General features: G+C 42.0%; 1 protein-coding gene across 2 annotated transcripts in view; it reads left to right on the forward strand.

Annotated features, from left to right (window-relative positions):
- Positions 1 to 5,112: 5,112 nt before the first annotated feature.
- The window catches only part of ST8SIA6 (ST8 alpha-N-acetyl-neuraminide alpha-2,8-sialyltransferase 6), a 146,891-nt gene continuing 131,940 nt past the window's right edge, over positions 5,113 to 20,063 (forward strand). For both annotated transcript variants that reach the window (XM_088844420.1, XM_055424548.2), the window contains exons 1-2: positions 5,113 to 5,213; positions 5,686 to 5,784. In XM_088844420.1, the coding sequence (XP_088700546.1) occupies positions 5,113 to 5,213; positions 5,686 to 5,784 (200 nt within the window). The remainder of the gene's footprint in view (positions 5,214 to 5,685; positions 5,785 to 20,063) is intronic.

Genomic DNA, 20,063 nt, shown 5'->3' on the forward strand with positions numbered 1-20,063 from the left:
AGGCTTGCTATGGGATATTTTTGTTTCATTATTTATCTGCTTGTAGTTTAGGTTGTATGGAATGTAGAGGTAGGGAAGAGAAACTGAGGAGAGAAATATGACTGGTTTGACACATAACATCCACCCTCCAATTCTGTTGAAACTCCTGGAGTTCTACCCAGCTTTACAAACTCTGAAATTAGGCAGGATAATCAGTGTTTCAAGAACTGTTTATTTGTTGAATATTCATTTTTTTTTTTTTAGTAAAGTGATTTTAATCATTAGTGAGAAAATTCTTTTTATCATCTCTTTAAGATTAGCTCTACCTCGGGACTTCCTGGTGGTCCAGTGGTTAAGACTTCACCTTCCAGTGCAGGGGGTGCAGGTTTCATCCCTGGTTAAGGAGCTAAGATACCACTTGTCTCATGGCCAAAAAGTCATAAACATAAAGCAGAAGCAATATTGCAATGAATTCAATAAAGACTTTAAAAAAAAAGGTTATCACTGACTCTAGGTCATCATTCCTAGATGTAATAACTAGAAAGCTGTGTTAAATGAAAGCAGAAATACTGGTCACCATCTCTCTTTAACTCAGTAGCCCTGGTCAGCACCACTGTCGGCTTCTCATTTTTGTTGGGTCCTACTCCCAGCCTTTCTTTGTCCAAATCGAATAGTAGTAGAACCTTCAAAAACTTCTCCATTTCTTTTCCACAAATCTAAGTCATAAATAGGGGAGCTGAGTCTTGAACTTAGTATTCTTGTCCAATTAGTTCATCTTTACCAGGCTTTCTTGGGGGCTCATGGAATGGGATTGTGGCCAGTTTATAGTTTCAGGATAAATGCAGAGTTTCATCTCTCTTTTTTGGTCCTTTATGGCTTTTTACTGGAGCAGGGAATGGCAATCCGCTTTAGTATTCTTGCTGGAGAATTCCATGGACAGAGGAGCCTGGCCACCTACAGTCCACAGGGTCGCAAAGAGTCGGACACAACTGAGTGACTAACATGCAGACACACACATGAATACACACATAAATACACACATAAAACATACACACACATAAATCCACTTTTAAGTGGATTTCAGGGAAAGAATTTTTGGAAGTTTAGATATTTTTCGTATTAAATTCTATTTTTTACTGTGAATAATAACTTTTTGGGGGTAGTTTTAGTTGTACTACAAATTGCTTTTCATATATATAAAAAACCTAAATGGCATTTGCATGTCATCTTAAGTATTCTTATCTTTAAAGTTCAAATGACTTTATATATGGAATTGCTTTGATATTTAAAATATTCAATTAGTAATAGGAAAAATCTGCAATAAAATATATTTGAAAATATAGCTCCTTCCACAAGGTTGTTGACTTATTGAAGTTATTTCTACTTTTATTTATATCCTCTGATTTGTTGAAAATATATAGCCTTGGTGTCCCTATGAATGCCCTCCCCCAAGGAGTAGTTTAATATTTATGAATGTGCCATTGTCCTGCAGTCCTCACAAATCTCTAAAATTACTAAAACCAATCAAGCAGCCTGAAGACATCAGAAACCATCTTTTCTAGACAGGGAGATAAAAATGTCACCCAAATGAAGGAAAAATTCTTTGCCACATCAATTTTCTGTGTTTCTCAAGGGACTCTTTCCTTCCCCTCTATTGAAAGTTTCCACTTGTGTATTCCAGTAGATGTAATAGACACTTGATGGTTGAGATTTTTCATGAATCCTTAAATCCATGCAGAGGGAAATACTTAAAACCCTACACCCCAAAATGAGAAGCAACAACTTCCAGGAAGATTTTCAATGATTTGGACATTTTTAATAAATCAAAAGCCTCCCATCATTTTTATAAGTTATTTCATGAACATAAAGGCACTTGTAATGATGAATAAAAAAATAACAAAGGCAAAATGAGAGGCAGATGCTGGGTGAACTGGGAGAGGAAGATAGGTTCGTGCACTAGCCTGGGCTTCTGCAAATCACCTTGAGTTTCTAAGGGTTTGGATCTTTGGGGCTGCTGGTCAAACCTGTGACTGTTGTCACCAAATGTACATACTCCCAGTATTGGTTCTGTGGCTGATAATATTTAAGGAATCATGTTTTTTGTCAGGTTCTTTGATTTCTCAAGGATAAGCAAGATAATTCATATTTTACCAACCAAAGTGTTCAATTACAAACCTGGTGGTAAAGATCCCTACTGTCAAATTTTAACACTTGGTTCAGAACTCCCATCGCAAAATTACACTTGGTTTTCCAATTAAAATGGGCTTTTGTGAGTCCCCTGCTGATAGCCATTGGCTTGATAAAAAGTAACTTCATTTGCAGCAAGGGTATTTAGGGAGCCCAGTGCAAGGCTGACTCTTCTGCTGTTGCCTTGAGCCCAGCTGTGCTGAAATATTAAACTTTAGTAAATTAGGTGAAATTGCAGCTTCCTGGGTGATACAATAATGCCCTTTACTTTTTTTATGGAAACCATCTTCAGTGTGAGCTGTCTGCACAATTCTGCTCTAAGAGAAGGAAAATTCAGACTATCTTCCAAATCCAGACAACTTTTCCATTTTCAAGTTAATTGTGCCCTATTGTACTTATCTAATAATGCATGAACTTTCAAACACATAGAATTGGATTATTATTCTAGCACTATCTGAAGATAGCATTATTTTATCGTATCATCCTCAGATAAGCAGCTAGATCCCTGAAGATCCCTAAGATGTCAGTCTTAAGTCACAGTAGCAACTTTTTCTTTATTGATCAGTACATATTTTAACAGCAATAGCTTCTATGGAAGGAAATCCTGTTTCTATTAATAGTCACATTCATCTTCAGATTTTTTTTTCTTTTTCTCTTTAAGAAAAGCATGAATTCTGAGGTGTTTTATATGTTGACCAAACATTTATTGATCAACTATTACATGGAAAGTTCTGGTGTGTTTTCACCCAAGCATTTTTAATTGGAGTGAATGCAGAATTAGTAGAAAGGAAGTAGGCAGCCTTGCGTTTCTCTTCTTGATACATGTTGTGATTTCTCCTGTGATGAAATTGCTGGCGACAGCTTTATTGAGCTGTCTGGGCTACTGGCTTCTTAGAGGCTCTCACATTGGTTTTTCAGGTTAAGACCTTATGCCTCTAGGAGAGTCCAGTTGAAATATATTTTTGTTTTCTGGGAAAGTTAATGCACTAAAACCTCTGAAACACCTTTATCAAGGTCTTCACAGGATGGTAGAGGTCAAGAGTTGCTGTTGGGAAAAATCTCAAATATATATAGAAGCAGACTGAATAGTCCATTGAGCCCCTGTATAACCACTATGGGGTTTAGGGTTTATAGATGTTCCTCGAGTTCAGAGTCAGGGCAGCCTGGACAGGAGGGGAGTTTGGAGGAGAACCAGATACATCTATATGTATGGTTGTACACCTGAAACTATCACAACATTGTTAATGTGCTATACTCCAATACAAAATAAAAAGTTGAAAAAAGAGAATTCGGAATCAGGAGCAAAACCCAGGGAGGTTGCAAAGTAGGCTTGGGGCCACGTGCAGACAGGATAGTTTAGGGCCTAAAGAGTAATTAATGGTCATGAATGGATGTGAGAGTTGGACTGTGAAGAAAGCTGATCGCAGAAGAATTGATGCTTTTGAACTGTGGTGCTGGAGAAGACTCTTGAGAGTCCCTTGGACTGCAAGGAGATCCAACCAGTCTATTCTAAAGGATATCAATCCTGGGTGTTCATTGGAAGGACTGATGCTAAAACTGAAACTGCAATACTTTTGCTACCTCATGCGACGAGTTGACTCACTGGAAAAGACTCTGATGCTGGAAGGGATTGTGGGCAGGAGGAGAAGGGGACGACAGAGAATGAGATGGCTGGATGGCATCACCGACTCTATGGACATGAGTTTGAGTGAACTCTGGGAGTTGGTGATGGACAGGGAGGCCTGGCGTGCTGTGATTCACGGGGTTGCAAAGAGTCGGACACGACTGAGCGACTGAACTGAACAGAACTGAACTGAACCCTTAATAAATAACAGGGAAACCATACTATCTCACACTGTCAGGAGATCACTCTCCTCTAGTACACGATATACTAATACACGATAACTAATCAATGACATGCTAACCAGTATGATCCAGCCCAATATTAATTAGAGCGGGAATCTGCCAACTTTTTCTGAAAAAGGCCAGATAGTCAATAGTTTAGGCTCTGTGGGCTGTGTGATCTTTGGGTCCACGATTTAGTTCTGCCTTTGAAGCGCAAAAGCGGTCCTAGACCCATGCAGTCACACAGAGATAATACAGAGGAATGGGCAGAAAGGTGTCCCAATGAAACTATTCACAAAAACGGGCCGGGGAAGAATTCGGCCTGAGGTCGGTACTTTGCCCGATCCATAAAGATTTTCTGGTCCCTGGAAATCCATTCGCCGTGCATCTGAATCTGCCTTCAAACACCGGGAGGCTCCTCTCAAGTGCCCAGCAGCCTCTCCGCGTGGGACGATCCCGCAGAGCGACTACACTGTTTGCAAAGTTTTTGAAGTGGGCCCTTTCCTGTCTCCCCTTCTGCCTCTCGGAACCGCAGCCCTCCTCCGCACGGGCGCAGAGCCAGGTGCGGTCAGCCCGGGTGGGCTGCGTGGGCATCGGGGAAGAGCGCGCGACCGCTCGGGGGCAGGTGAGGGCACACAAAAGTTGGAGCCCAATCAGCGAGGCGTCCAGATCCCGAGCCCAACCTTCAGGTGACCCCGCGCGGCGGCGGCAGAAGCAGCGGCGGCGGCGGCGGCGACCAGCGCCCGCAGCAGCTCGGAGCGCCTTCGGGAGAAGAGGAGGCGAGCCGGGCGCCGCTTCACCGCCAGCCGAGCGCCGGGCGCCGACAGCGATCGGGGCTGGGCGGGAGCTGGGGGCGAGCCGGAACGTGGCTGCCACCTCCGCCCGTAGACGCCGGGCGGGCCGGGCCGGTGGCGCCTGAGAGTGCGGGCCCGCGGCGCGCGCCCCCGCCGCCCCTCCGCGCCGCGCTGAACGCTGGAGGTGTGCGTGGCTGCGGCCGCGGCGGCTGCGGCGGCCGCGGCGGGAGCCGCGAGTCGGGGCCGCCCGGGCTGTGCTTCGCCGGGGCAGCAGCGGCGGTGGCGGCGACCGCGCCGGTGGTTCAGGATGCGGCCGGGGGGCGCACTGTTCGCCCTGCTCGCCAGCCTGCTGCTGCTGCTGCTGCTTCGCCTGCTCTGGTGCTGGACCGACGCGCCCGCCCGTTCCAGGTAACCCACTCGCCCGCCGGCTCGGGCAGCCCCGCGTGCCGCGCACCCGGGGACCCTAGCCGCTCCGGCACTCCGCCGCTCCTCTCGGGCGCGCAGACTTTGGCCGGCTGCGAGGACTAGTCGACGGGCAGCGACGGCCTGGGGGTGGGGTGGGACGGGGGGAGTCCGGGAGGCAGCGCAGGATGAGTGGGAGGTGTCGCAGGGGCTACCCTAACACCGACTGGACACCGACTAGGGCGGAGGGGGACCGGCCAGGGTGGCAAGGGAGCTGCGGAGCCGGACCTGCCGTCGGGTCACCCGAGCTCTCCCTTCTTTCTCTTCCTTCCCGCCCTGAGCCGCTTCAAACTCCGGGGTTGGGAAGCTGCGCCGCGAGCCAGAGTGCGCTAGGATGCCCTGGCCGCCTGGCTGCGAGCGCGATGCCGAGCCCGGCATCCAACTGCTCCTCAACTTAGTTTTCTTCACGTTTGTGCAGGTTCTTGGTGGAAGAAAGCAGGCAGGCCACCCACAGCAGCCCCGCTGCTCCGAGGACGCTCCGGAGCTCGGCGACCCTGCCCCCGCGCACGGGGAACAGGTACCCGCGGCTCGGGGATGGGGCGCAGCTGCACCCGCAGGACACGCTTGGGAGTTGTCTGCTTCGGACCACACGATGGTGTGGATTTGTGTGTGTGTGTGTGAGAGAGAGAGAGAGAGAAAGGATGCGTGTGCATACACGCGCGTATAACTATCACACTCGCTCAACCTCCCCTGTAAAGCCTGTCCCTCCATGCGGATGTTCTTCGAACCAAGGGAGATGTGAAAAAAGCTGCACTTTAAAAAATGGGTGCCGAGTTCCCCTCGCGATAATGGTGTGTCGAAAACCCGGAGAGGCAGCTCAGCCTGTCTGTTGAGGGATTTGGTTGCTTTGCTTTCTCTCTTCCTGCTTTCAAGTGCACGGGTGTGAGATTCACGTTTGGGAGCATAGAATTCTGTGCTCAGTGTTGAGAATGTTTTTGTCCTTAGTGAATGGAGACTTTTTTTTAACCCCTTTTCACTCTTAGAAGTATATATCCATGTGCAGTGATTACTTGAATTTTATCGTGTTTTTTTTGTCTATTATAAAAGTAATCCATTCTTAGTACAGATAGATGATATGAGAAATGTATTTGAAAATATTCACTCCTAGTTCCACCATCCAGAGATCACATTAAGGTTTTGATCTATATTCTTCCAGTAGTTTTTCTCATGTACACACATTTTTGAAATATACTTAAGATTGTATATTGTATTTTGTTCTGCCTTTTTTCCCTAAAAATCATATACATATGCAGTGTCATTTAGTTTTTTGCAAAGCATTGCTTTTAATTGTTGCATAATTTATCATATGAATGTGCCATAATCTGTTTTTTAGTCATTTAGATTGGTTTCTGTTTTGTTGGCTATTAATAATTCTATGAAGTACATCCCTGTATGTAAATCTATATATTCATTTTCACTTCTTTAGGATTGACTGATAGAAGCTGAATGATTGGGTCAAAGAGTATGTCCATTTTAGGTTCTAAATATTAATACATTTGGCCAGTTGCTTCCTGGATTAGTTGAATCAGTTTACATTTTCACCAGCAGACTATCCTGCCTTGAGCCTCAGTCTTGATAGTAATTTGGGGGCAATTTTCCTCTGTGAGACAATTTTTATACTGTCTCTTTTCCTCTGTGTATATCTTGTGAATGCCTTTTCCTCTATGTATGTTTCTGTATATCTTTGCCTCCCAGACCATCTTAATCTTCTGATTAGGTGACTTAGGGTTTCCATGTGGGCTTTGCAGGCAGCGCTAGTGGTAAAGAACCTGCCTGCCAATGCAAGAGACAGAAGAGTTGCAGATTTGGTCCCTGGGTTGGGAAGGTCTCCTGGAGGCGGGCATGGCAACTCACTCCAGTATTCTTGCCTAGAGAATCCCATGGACAGAGGAACCAGGTGGGCTACGGTCCATAGGGTTGCAAAGTGTTGGATTCCACCGAAGTGACTTAGCTCAGACACAAGCACCTGCAAGGTTCCCGTGTAGTTCTGCATGACCATCAGAAGGGTCTGGGGGAGCCAGGAAGAAATCTTTAAATTGCAGACGAGCACTGTTTCCTGCAATCCTCCTATTGGAATTTCACAGCATATCAGAGGCACTAAAAAATCCTGGAGTAACAAAGCTTTAGAGAAAAATATTGGCCTTTAGTTTATTTGTTGAAGGGTTGCATATTATAGGTAGCGGTTTTCCAGTGAATTGGGGAGCACTTTCCAAGTCCTATTAGAGTTGTACATTCTGGCGTTGTCCCTTGAGATAAGTTAGAAAGAATGTACTAATTAAATCATCTGGTTATAGACCTTTTTTGAGGTAATTCTTTGATGAATTTTTCAGCTTCTGTTGAAGTACTTCTTTTCTGCCTGGCATACTTCTTGAGCTAATACAGGTAATTCATATTTTTTTCGGAATGTGGTCCATTCTATTAAAATTTTAAAATTGGTACCATTCTGTTGTATTTTTAAAAACTTGTCTTTTGATCTGTTTTATATCATCTTTATCACTTATGGTTCATTATTTGTGTGGCAGGGATATAAATTTTAATCCCTACTACTTGGTTATGTAGAGAAATTGTAATTTCTTGATTTTTTTCTGTAGCTGATCAGATCTTCTCTCATGAACCCCAACTGTAGGTAATACATATAAGTAATAATATAATAATACTAAAAGCAGTCAGGATAGCCAGCACTTATTGAACCCTTATTATAGACACTGATCTAAGTATTGCTTGGCCAAGATATTTGTTTGTGTTGGAAAACATGAACAAACTTTTTGGCCAATCCAGTACTTTATATTTATTAGCTTACTTAATCTTTAAAAAAATGCTGAGAAAAACTCTTATAATCCCTGTTTTATAGATGAGTGCCGACTTAAAAAAATGCACAACATGAGAGCTGCAACTTAAGCTTTATTTGAGGTAATATGAGGACTGCAGCCCAAGAGCCAGCAGATTGCTCTGAGAAGCTGCTTCAAAGAGATGTGGGGCAGGACAGGACAGTGTGTATGTGATTTTGGTAAAGAGGGAGTACATGCAATCAAGCACGTCTATTTTTTAGGAAGTTACTGCTGGTCCCATGAAGCTTCTGCTAGTCATGAGAAACAGTTGTCACCATCAAGGATTAGTGTTTTTATAGATAGGAAAAGATATAAGATTTGGGCTCATAAAATCAGCTCTTGAGAATATCTGTTTGAAGACCTGTCCTGTCAGTTTCCTGAAAGCACAGAGTGCCTCATTTCTGCTCTCCACCCTGAACTCCTTCAGGTTGTGTTGGAGGTCACCAGCTCCAGCAGCGCATGATTTAATCCTTGTAGATGGCAAGCTGCTGCTGCTAAGTTACTTCAGTCGTGTCCGACTCTGTGCGACCCCATAGACGGAAGCCCACCAGGCTCCCCCATCCCTGGGATTCTCCAGGCAAGTACACTGGAGTGGGTTGCCATTTCCTTCTCCAATGTGTGAAAGTGAAAAGTGAAAGTGAAGTCGCTCAGTCGTGTCCGACCCTTAGCGACCCCACAGACTACAGCCAACCAGGCTCCTCCATTCTTGGGATTTTCTAGGCAATAGTACTGGAGTGGCTTGCCATTGCCTTCTCCGAGATGGCAAGCACCCATGGCAAATGCCAATTTGTGGTCGACATGAGGAAACTGAGGTGCAGGGAGACAGAATAAACGGCCCAAAGTCAGAGTTGACAAACTGGACCCAGGAGTCATATCCAGGCCATGTGGATCCAGACCCCCACACTTAATCACCATGCTGTGTAGTCTTTCACAGGTGCTAGGCAAGATAGTGTGTGTGCCCAGGTTAAAGCTTAGTCAGGTGTGCCAACTTAAGCAACTCTTTCTGGTATGATTATTCTCCCTGGGAGCAAACTCAGATTATTTTCACTAACCTTTCTTCTCATTTTAAACTGTTTATTTAATTATTTTCTTTATTTGGCTACACTGGCTCTGATTGTAGCATGTGGGATCTTTAGTTGCACCATGTGGTATCTAGTTCTGTGACTAGGGATGGAATCCGGGCATGTTGCATTGGAAGCTCAGAGTCTTAGCTACTGGACCATTAGGGAAGTCCCTTCACCATCTCTTGTTACTTTAAGATGATACCCCAATCTAAGAGCGAGAGGGCTTCCCTGATAGCTTAGTTGGTAAAGAATCTGCCTGTAATGCAGGAGACCCTGGTTCAATTCCTGGGTCAGGAAGATCCTCTAAAAAAGGGATAGGCTGCCCACTTCAGTGTTCTTGGGCTTCCCTGGTGGCTCAGCTGGTAAAGAATCGACCTGAAATATGGGAGACCCGGGTTCAATCCCTGGGTTGGGAAGATCCCCTGGAGAAGGAAAAGGCTACCCACTCCAGTATTCCGGCCTGGAGAATTCCATGGACTGTATTGTGCATGGGGTTGCAAAGAGTCGGACATGACTGAGCGACTTTCAAAAAAAGGGGGGGGATGGGCTGAGGTGGTGTGGTGGTAGAGTTAAGAGGTGGGTTTCATGATCAGGGTATCCTTTGACTCCTTTGTTCTCCAAGGGGATGTTGTCCACTTCCCATCTGCTGGCTGAGTACTCTGATGACAGCCTGTGATGAAAGCTGCAGTTCGTGGTTCATTCTTTTCATTCCACCGGCTGGTACTCTCCACTGTCTTGGCTTCACCTGAGCTCCTATGAATGCTACATTTCAGGGATCCAGTGAAGATTCTCTTTTAGTTCTATCCTCAGTTGTACTGTGAAATGTTTGCTATGATGCTGCCTCACCCAGCTCTGGCTGGCTAACTCCAGCCAGTCTCCCCACTATTTGGGGGCCCATCTGGAGAAAGAAATGGCAACCCACTCCAGTATTCTTGCCTGGAGAATCCCATGGACAAGGAGCCTGGCAGGCTACAGTCTATGGGGTTGCAAGAGTCAGACACGACTAAACCACCACCACCTAAACAAGGACCAAAGTTGGCTCAGGAAAAACTAAGCATCAGACTCTTACCTCTTCTTGCCCCACAAAGTGGGTGTGACCCTACTTTAATTTCAGGATGGAAGAGTGCCAAAGAAGTGATCTATTCCAGAGTCCTAATTAGGGGAGGAGACAAAGCTCTATCTACCCTTCTTATTACTCTCCCCTTTCTCTCTCTAAGCCAAGGCTCTCTTTATCCTTTCTTTCTCCTCTTTCCATCTTTCCTGTAGGCTGGAAAGTGCTGTCTTCCCCTGCATTGTATTGTCTTTCTCTTTTCCTGACACATACCTCCAAGTCTGTCTCAAACCTAAGCTCAAGGGTGAATTGTGGGGACTGGGAGTAAAAATAAAAAACTGGGAAAGCTCCAGGAGCTGAGTCTTCCAGGTAAGGTGGTTAATGTCTAAAAAGACATAATGGGAGGAATGTAGGAAATCTTTTCTTGGGACTGTAGCAAATCCTATTTTGTGTAAAGCTGAATATTACCTTATTCTTTCTCTGTGTATCCTTTCAGGAAAAACTCTATATCTCACTGTAGTCCCCCAAAGAATGTTTCAAAGTAGCTAAGGAAAAGTCATGTCAAAGTCAGAAAGACAAAGGAGAAAAATATACCAATAATTTTCAAAATATGACCCTATCACAATGGATTCTTTCTCTTTCTAATAAACTTTGTCAGCATGTGTCATTGGTTTGTTTGTTTTTTTAGACAACCAACTCTTGGATTTATTTCTCAATTCTGATCTATTTCCATGTCTGTTTCCTTTGTGGAGTTTTGTTTTCTTTGTGTTATTTTTATCTTTTAAAATATCATTCCTTTTTTTTTTCCAATTTACTATTTTGAAATGAATGCTTCATTTATGGATCTTTCCTTTTTTCTTTGTAACATATTTGCTACTATGAATTTTCCTTTGAATGCAGCTTTGCATCTGTTCTTTAAGTTTGGATCCTTACTGTTTAGGTTTTTAAAACTATATTCTAAATTGTTTCTAGTTACATTAGAACATTTAAATTTTACCTCCATAGTTATTTAGGAGAGTACTCTCCACCGCCCCCCACCGTACGTCACCGCCCAGAGGAGCAATTTTAACTTCCTTCAAAAGCTTTTCCTTTGCATCCACAATTTGGCTGTTTGGTGCCAAAAACCTAACTGTTTGCCTGTCTTTTGGGAGAGTACTTTTACATTTCCAAGTGATTGGAATTTTTTTCTTAAATATTAATTTAATATGTGTTCTTAAATAATATTAGTTTCATTTTTGATTATGAAAGAAGCCAAATAAAACCCTGCCATAGTGTTATAAGTGAGCTCCCAAATATTCAGTCATTAGAAATGAGAGACTGGATTATTGTGACATTGATGACGTGGCCAGAACAAGTGTATATAACTGTCTGGCTTGAAATTCCAGGCTTCCTTCATGGGCAGTATCTAGGTCCCAGTTGTGGTTTGGCATCTTTAGTGGCAGCGTCAATATTTTTGGCTTTACTATCCATGGTGATGATTCAGGATCCTGTGGCTGACTAAGACTTTCTGGATAGAAGCCACCATTACTGGCCTATCTGGGAGGATTAATCTATGAGTCCTCCAGTAATGTGGGGACCCCACCTCCACTTCTCTCCTTTCCTAGAGAGGGTTTTCTTTCTACTCCCTGTGACTCTCCCTGCAGTAGAACTTGACTTGTCCCTGTTTGAGAACTGGGGTTCAGTAAAGGACAGACATCAAAAGTCAGTCGTGTTATATCCCAATTCTTATTATTGTACGAGCATTACTGCAGAGATTTTATTGTATGGTTTTAGATATGTACACCAGAAAGGAAAACTGCTTGTCATTTTGGTGTTATAAAGATATTATTCAATAACTTTGTATGCTCATAACTAGTAATTTTGCTGTGCATATTTTGGTATGGGTTAGTAACTTTTTAAACAACATATGAACTTCTCTTCATGTCATTAGTATTCTTTGGCAATATAATTTTTAGAGCATGGTGTTTTAACATATGCATGTACTGTAATTTATTTATTCTTCCCTTCTGTATATTTCAGTTGTTTATTATTTTTGATTTTGATGTGTATTTTAATATGAAATTAGAGTACACCTCAGTTTATAGCCTCTAAATTTATAGCCTTACATGCTATCTTGACTATTCAGATGAATTCCTAAAAGTGAAGAGACTTGACCAAAGAATAAGTGAAAATGTTTAAATGTTGCTGTCTGTCCAGTAACAATAGTTGTTCCAATTTATTCTCATGCTGGAGAAGACTCTTGAGAGTCCCTTGGACTGCAAGGAGATCCAACCAGTCCATTCTAAAGGAGATCAATCCTGGGTGTTCATTGGAAGGACTGATGCTAAAGCTGAAACTCCAATACTTTGGCCACCTCATACGACGAGTTGACTCACTGGAAAATACTCTGATGCTGGGAAGGATTGGGGGTGGGAGGAGACAGGGACGACAGAGAATGAGATGACTGGATGGCATCACCGACTCGATGGACATGAGTTTGAGTGAACTCCGGGAGTTGGTGATGGACAGGGAGGCCTGGTGTGCTGTGATTCATGGGGTCGCGGAGAGTCGGACACGACTGAGAGACTGAACTGAACTGAACTGAACTGAAAAGGGGTGGGCTTTTTATTAAGTTACTATTATTCTATAATATACTTTCTCCTTTGAAAATTACTGTTTTTTAAATTTGAATTAAGTGACTGCTTACAAATCTAAAAATTCTGTTTAGATTCTTTTTTCAGTGTTTGACATTTGTCACTGTAAATGAGTCCTTAATCATTTGATTAGTTCTTTGTTTCCATTCCTTTCTTGTCCAGTTGACATGTCCTTTTTTTCCTCTAATATTTTTAGCTTTGGAATGTGGATAATAGTGTTTCTGAAATTTCAGATATTTAAAAATATACCTCTTATTTTTCATCCACGAATACTGAATTATTGCATCACAACTCCACTTTTTAAAAAATTTTCATCTTAAAACTTTTGTAAGACATTCTTCTATTTTCTGGCTGTTAGGGCTCTGAGAGAGAAAGGAAGGTAATCTTTTATTTTTTTCAAAAGTAACCTGTTTGATTATATGTTTTACTGAATACTGACAGGATTTTTTCTTAAATTGAAAAAATTTAAAAATTCACAGTGCTATACCTCTGCAGTGATCTCTTTTGATTAATTCTGTCTATAATTATTTTTAATTCACTGGCCAGGTTATTTTTAAATTAAAAAGTTTGACATATGATAATATACATGTTTCAATCCATTATCCCAAATTATCCCACCCTCACTCTCTCCCACGAGTCCAAAAGACTGTTCCACACATCCAAGTCTCTGCTGTTGTCTCGTATACAGGGTTATCGTTATCCTCTTGCTATATTCCATATATATGTGTTAATATATTGTATTGGTGTTTTTGTTTCTGGCTTACTTCACTTTGTATAATAGGCTCCAGTTTCGTCCACCTCATTAGAACTAATTCAAATGTATTCTTTTTAGTCGCTGAGTAGTACTCCATTGTGTAAATGTACCACAGCTTTCTTATCCATTCGTCTGCGGATGGACATCTAGGTTGCTTCCATGTCCTGGCTATTATAAACAGTGCTGCGATGAACATTGGGGTACACGTGTCTCTTTCAATTCTGGTTTCCTCGGTGTGTATGCCCAGCAGTGGTATTGCTGGGTTGTATGGCAGTTCTATTTCCAGTTTTTTGAGGAATCTCCACACTGTTCTCCATAGTGGCTGTACTAGTTTGCACCCCACCTCAACACTCTGTGGATTCAAGAGGCCGTTCCTTCTGGAAGTGTATAAATTATCCAGGGATAGAACCTGCATGCTGAATTTACTAATTAAGAAATGAGAAACCAGAACTATAAAGGTGGCATGGAAATACAAGAAACTATTCTTCAGTTCAGTTCAGTTCAGTTCAGTCGCTCAGTCGTGTCCGACTCTCCGCGACCCCATGAATCACAGCACGCCAGGCCTCCCTGTCCATCACCAACTCCCGGAGTACATAAGTAATCTTTTAAAACTTTGAACAGAGTTACAGATTTTGCCATTTGTTATAAACTGGTATATGTAATTTAACCAGAACCATGAGAAAGTTGGTATTGTGTGAATTCTGAGGCACTTTCGACGTGTTGTAGGAGTGATGTGGACTTTCTTGAGTTTTACACATTCATAAGTGAATGGTCTGTATCTCATGCCTTTGTTGGTTTTCTGTGAGCTGTAGTTTCTGGGAAGTGAGCAGCTCTCACTCCTGTAACTCTTGTAACCCAGCCATTCGTGTGCCTCCTTCGTGAGGATCCAGTGCGGCTGTGGTGCTGTTATCCCTCTGATCAGGAACTCTAAAAAATAAATAAATTAATTAATTAATTAAAAAGTTTGTGTTACATCTTTGATTATTTGATGTGTTCTGCATATTCTGCTTGGGCTTTCCAGGTGTTGCTAGTGGTAAAGAACCTGCCTGTCAATGCAGGAGACACAAGAGACATGGGTTCAATCCCTGGGTCAGGAATATCCCATGGAGAAGAAAATGGTAACCTGCTCCAGTATTCTTGCCTGGAAAATTCCATGGGTGGTGGAGCTTGGTGGACTGCAGTCCATGGGGCCGCAAAGAGTCGGACATGACTGAGCAACAGCAACAACAAACGTATTCTGTTTATATTTTGTGAAGAGAGTCTTCACTTTCTGTCTTCCATCACCATACTTCTTACGCACAACCCCTGTTCCACGTAAACAGCTTCATTTCTCTTTCTGAATTTGCTTTTCTCTTTGTCCTTTCCCTCTGCTCTCTGGGATGGCTTCTCAAATTTGTCCTCTACATTCCTTAATTATTTTTTTCTTCGTGTCAGTTCTATCTTGCTCTTTCTAAAACAGTGTATCTGTTACATTTTTAGTCTTTATAGTTTTTTTTCTTTCTTTAAGCCTGCTCTTTATTACTTCAGTTTATATTTTAGAAAGCTTCTAAGTCACCTTTTAAACCCACCTTCCATTTCTTCGATTTTTTTCTTGTAATTTATTGAGAACATGGAGCAAATACTTTCTAAAGATTTCTTGTGTTTATTATAGTGAATGTTTTCCCAAAGTATGATTTTTCTCTCCATCTTAAGAGTAATGTTCTTTGAGAACCCCTAAATTAGAGAATCTTTTAGTATGGTTTATAACTTGGGAGGCTTTTTTGCATGCTAATTTATTTATTGTATGCAGTAGAACTGAAGAGTTAATATTATTTTAATTCTTATTTTTCTTTTTTTTTTTTTTACTGAACTATAGTTGATTTATAATATTGTGTTAGTTTCAGGTGTATAGCAAAGTGATTCAGAATCTTCAGGTTGTTTTCTAAGTTGTTACAAGATATTGAATATAGTGTACCATGTTACACAGTAAATCCTTATTGTTTATCTATTTTATATAAAGAATGTGTATCTCTTAATGCTATAGTCCTAGTTTATCCCTCCTGGGGAGCTTGATTTTAATTTCTATATCTCCAACTGAGGAGTCCTTTCTCTGGCCTTGTGCTCAGCAGAAAGGATTCCTTAGAATTCCTAGTGGGTCCCACCAACGGCTGAAAGATCCTCCTTAGAGCATCCACTAGACGTGCGGCTGATCCATTTAGCCCTTAAACAAATGTCTGATTTTTTAAAAACTTGAATTGAAAAACAAATCTGGCAAAATAAGGGTAACATAAATTTTACTAATTTGGTTTTTTAAATATTGGACCTTAAAGCTGTCTCTTGCTCCCCTGTCTTGACCTCAAAACACTGTCAGAAAATGCGTGATCCTAATCAACCTGGACTTGTGTGGTGTGTGGAATGGTGTGTGATGTGTGACATCAGTTCAGTTGTGACATAGGTCCCTTGAAATCCAGAGAAGGCCAGGCTCCTGGGAGTCTCCTCATATCTGAACCCCCCTTTACACCCTAGGGTATGTCAGATGGCTGATTCCTTTTCTATTCCCTTCCATTCCTTCAGTGCTGCTTTATAATATGATGTGATAGGATACAGTACAATGTAGTATGGAAAGGATATGCCATAGTAATGATAAGGTATAGTATGATATGGTATGGTATAGAATGATGTGATATGTATGATACGTTATGATATAGTAATGATATGATGTATATGCATGTGCTCAGTCCCTCAGTCCTGTCCGACTCTTTGCAACCCTTTGGACTATAGCCTTCCAGGCTCCTCTGTCCATGGGATTTCACAGGCAGGAATACTGGAGTGGGTTGCCATTTCTTCCAGCAGGGGATCTCAAGCCAGAGATTGAACCGCATCTCCTAGGGCTCTTGCATTGGCAGGCAAGTTCTTTACCACTGAGCTACCTGGGAAGCCCAGTAATGATATGATATGTTATGGTAATGATAAGGTATAGCATGATATGGTATGGAATGATATGATATGGAATGGTATGATATAGATATTAGATGATGGCGGTATAGTCTCAAGAGACTGTAGAAAGACAATAGCGCATTAGCACTGGTACACCAGGGTCCAAATCACCTCCTTCCTGTGTGGGAGCAGCCACCTGATATTCTGGTTGGGGCAGATTCTCCATGCCATAGGTAAATAGAGACAGTGGGAGGAAGATCAAAGCCACTTTTAAATTTTTTTCCCTGGACCTGCTCTGTTTCAGGAGTGAAGATTTATATCAGCTGCTGATAATTTCTCCACATGATGCCGTATTGCTAATAACATTTCATCCCCAAACCTGATACATTTCTGAAGCAGCTATCTGTTGCCATCAAAATGTGTGATTGTCATTGTGTGTAGACATGAGAATGTAAATAGTCTGGAAGAGGGAGAGTCGGGTACTGTTTACTCTCTACTGCCTTACACTGAAGCTGTAATAATGTTTTATTGGACGTTTTTCTGTTGTCTATGTTCACACTGGGATCATAACTGTGAGCTTTGCAGAACTCAAGGTGAGTGTGAATCAGAGCTTTAGCTAAACATGACTTAGCTAAACATGACTGTTTTAGCTAAACATGACTCTGGAACACCTGATTTTCATTCTCTTACCCCTTTCCTCTGCACCCCACTCTCCAAGTAGATGAAGGCTATTAAATTTTACTTTCAAATATAATAGAATTCACTTTGGTTTCTTTCCTTTTATAAGTAGTGATACTCCGTGTCCTGATTTTGAAAATTCAGTATTTTTTTCTATTTTTTTTTTTTTGGAGTATAATTGCTTTACAATATTGTGTTAGTTTTTGCTGTTTAACAATGTGAATCAGCTATATGTATATATATACACATACCCTTCCTCTTAAACCTCCCTCCCTCTGCTCTAGGTCATCACAGAGGCCTGAGCTAAGTTCCCTGTGCTATATAGCAGGTTCACGTTAGCTATCTATTTCACACATGGGCTTCCCTGGTGGCTCGGTCGGTAAAGAATCTGCCTGCAATGCAGGAGACCTGGGTTCGATCCCTGGATTGAGACAATCCCCTGGAGAAGGAAATGGTAACCCACTCCCAGTATTCTTTCCTGGGAAATCCCATGGATAGAGGAGCCTGGCGGGCTATAGTCAATGGGGTCACAAAGAGTTGGACCTGACTGAGCAACTAAACAACCACAGCTTATATATGTCAGTGTCATTCTCTCAGTTTGTCTCATCCTCTCAGTATGTTTTAAAGTTGCCTTGAGTCTCATTGCTGGATTCATTTGAAATGAGGCTTTAAATCTTGCATTTTGCCTTTTTCCCTACTTCCCGATCCTATGTGCTAATTGCAGCTCTTCTTTTAAAGGTATACAGTGGGTTCTCCTCCATCTCTGCACTTCTGGTGTTCCCTGTTTGAACATGGATTTATGGTGCTTCCCAGATTGACATTTTTTCAGTCCCTTCATTCTCTGGTGCCTCTGTCACATCTTTGGCCTCTCTCGTCTGGTGTAAGCTGCAGGGCACAGTTGTCCAGGGGAGGCGACCCAGGGCTTCAGAACATGGGCTGTAGACCCTGCCAGGCTTCTGTGGACACATCAATATGTGGACAGCAAAGCCAGGATGAGCCTGCAAGACATGAAGGAATGTTCTGCTCTTTCCTTTGCTTTGTAGGGTATGTAGACAGGGGATCCAGAGTTCAGGAAGAAATGGTGTCTGATTAGCTCAACTCTCACTTTGGAGGTGGAATTTAATTTTCTGCTTCCTATCACTCCACTGCCTCCTTGATAGGGCCTCTCTTCACACAGAGCCAGGGTATTTCTTTTTATGACATCAGAAGCGACATTAGACACTTGGCAGACAATACTGTTGGCACCCGTGTGTCAAAGTAGATGCTTCCGTTGCAATGTAAATCAGGATTGCCTTAATGCTGTCTGGCCTTGTATATTAATTCACTGTGCTCTTATTAGACATTTTCCTTGAACCAACAGGCATTAGGATAAAATAAGAGAAAAAAAGCCTGAATGTCTGAGGAAGGAATAAAGATTTTTTTCCAAGGGTTATAGAGAAGCACAAACATTTTGAAAGATTAGTTGCTAACAGAGGAAATATTGAGAGGTGAGACTGGGACACAGCAGAAGGGATATGAAGAGAAGAAAAGGAAATAAAAATAAATCCTCATCTGCCAGTAGAAGCTTTTTTTTTTTTTTTTAGAGCCACCAGCAGAAGCTGCTCTGTGGTTTCAGGGTGCAAAGGTTCTGAACCTCTCATTTGGGGACTGAAAAAGAGGCTCTTAAAAGAGTTATTGATGCTTTGAGTAAACTTGAGGGAAGTGTTCTTGTGTCCTGATGTCTTATTTCGTGGCTTCTTTTGCTATTAAGAAGATGATTATGGCTTTAGTGTATTTATCTGTACTCACTTCAGAAGGTAGCTTATCCAGGGCTGTTAAATGTATCTTGTCTATACTTTCAGATTTAAAAACCTTTCTTTTGTTTCACAAAGTACTAAGACTACATGCTGTAAATAATCAGTCAGTAACTTCTTGGGAACAATCATATCCACAGGCATTATTATTTCCAAAGATAATTTTATCGGGGCATAACCTGTGCTTTTGAAATTATTGAAAACTATTTTCCATTGTCTGGTTAGTTATTGTTGCTAGTTATAAAAACACTAGAATTCTCTAACATATAATTTTTAAACTGCAGTATTCCAAAAAACTGAAGTTGTAGGTTGTAAAGACCATTAATTTTGAAAATGATTCAAATCTCTCACTGGTTCTGGAATCTTAGTTGGATACAAGTGGCATCCTTACACGCTGTCTGGAGGATGTAGTCAACATTCCATATATTCTTCTTGAGATTAAACCTCATTATTTCTTTACGGGATATAACATAATGTGTCAATCAAAAACTCTGTATCTATTAATTCCATGTGTGTGTGTGTGTGTGTGTGTGTGTGTGTTTGTGCTTCCCTGGTGACTCAGACAGTAAAGAATGTGAGTGTACTGCAGGAGATCTGGGTCGATCCCTGGGTTGGGAAGATCCCCTGGAGGAGGACATGGCAACTCAATCCAGTATTCTTGCCTGGAGAATTCCATGGACAGAGGAGCCTGGCGGGCTACAGTCTATGGGGTCACAAAGAGTCAGACACAACTGAGCTGCTATGCATATATATATACATATAATTTTTTTTTGGCTGCACCATGTGGCATGAGGGAGCTTAGTTACCTGACCAGGGATCGAACCCATGACCCCTGCATTGGAAGGTCAGAGTCTTAACCACTGGACTACCAGGGAAGTACCTATAGTAGTATATATTTTATAACATATTTGCTTCTTTGATATTTCAGAAGGACACCTGTATTTTACATGTTTCTGTTTGTGAACATAGCTTTACTGTTTGTACATGAAGTTTGTGGGCAAATTTTTGTGGTTTTGATTTAGGGATTTATTCAACATTCCCTGTTTATTTTGCAGATACCAAAGTACTCATGTTTTCCT

This window comes from Moschus berezovskii, chromosome 15 (genome assembly GCF_049115385.1).
Source record: "Moschus berezovskii isolate FMDL1 chromosome 15, NW_MosBer_1.0, whole genome shotgun sequence".
NCBI lineage: Eukaryota > Metazoa > Chordata > Mammalia > Artiodactyla > Moschidae > Moschus > Moschus berezovskii.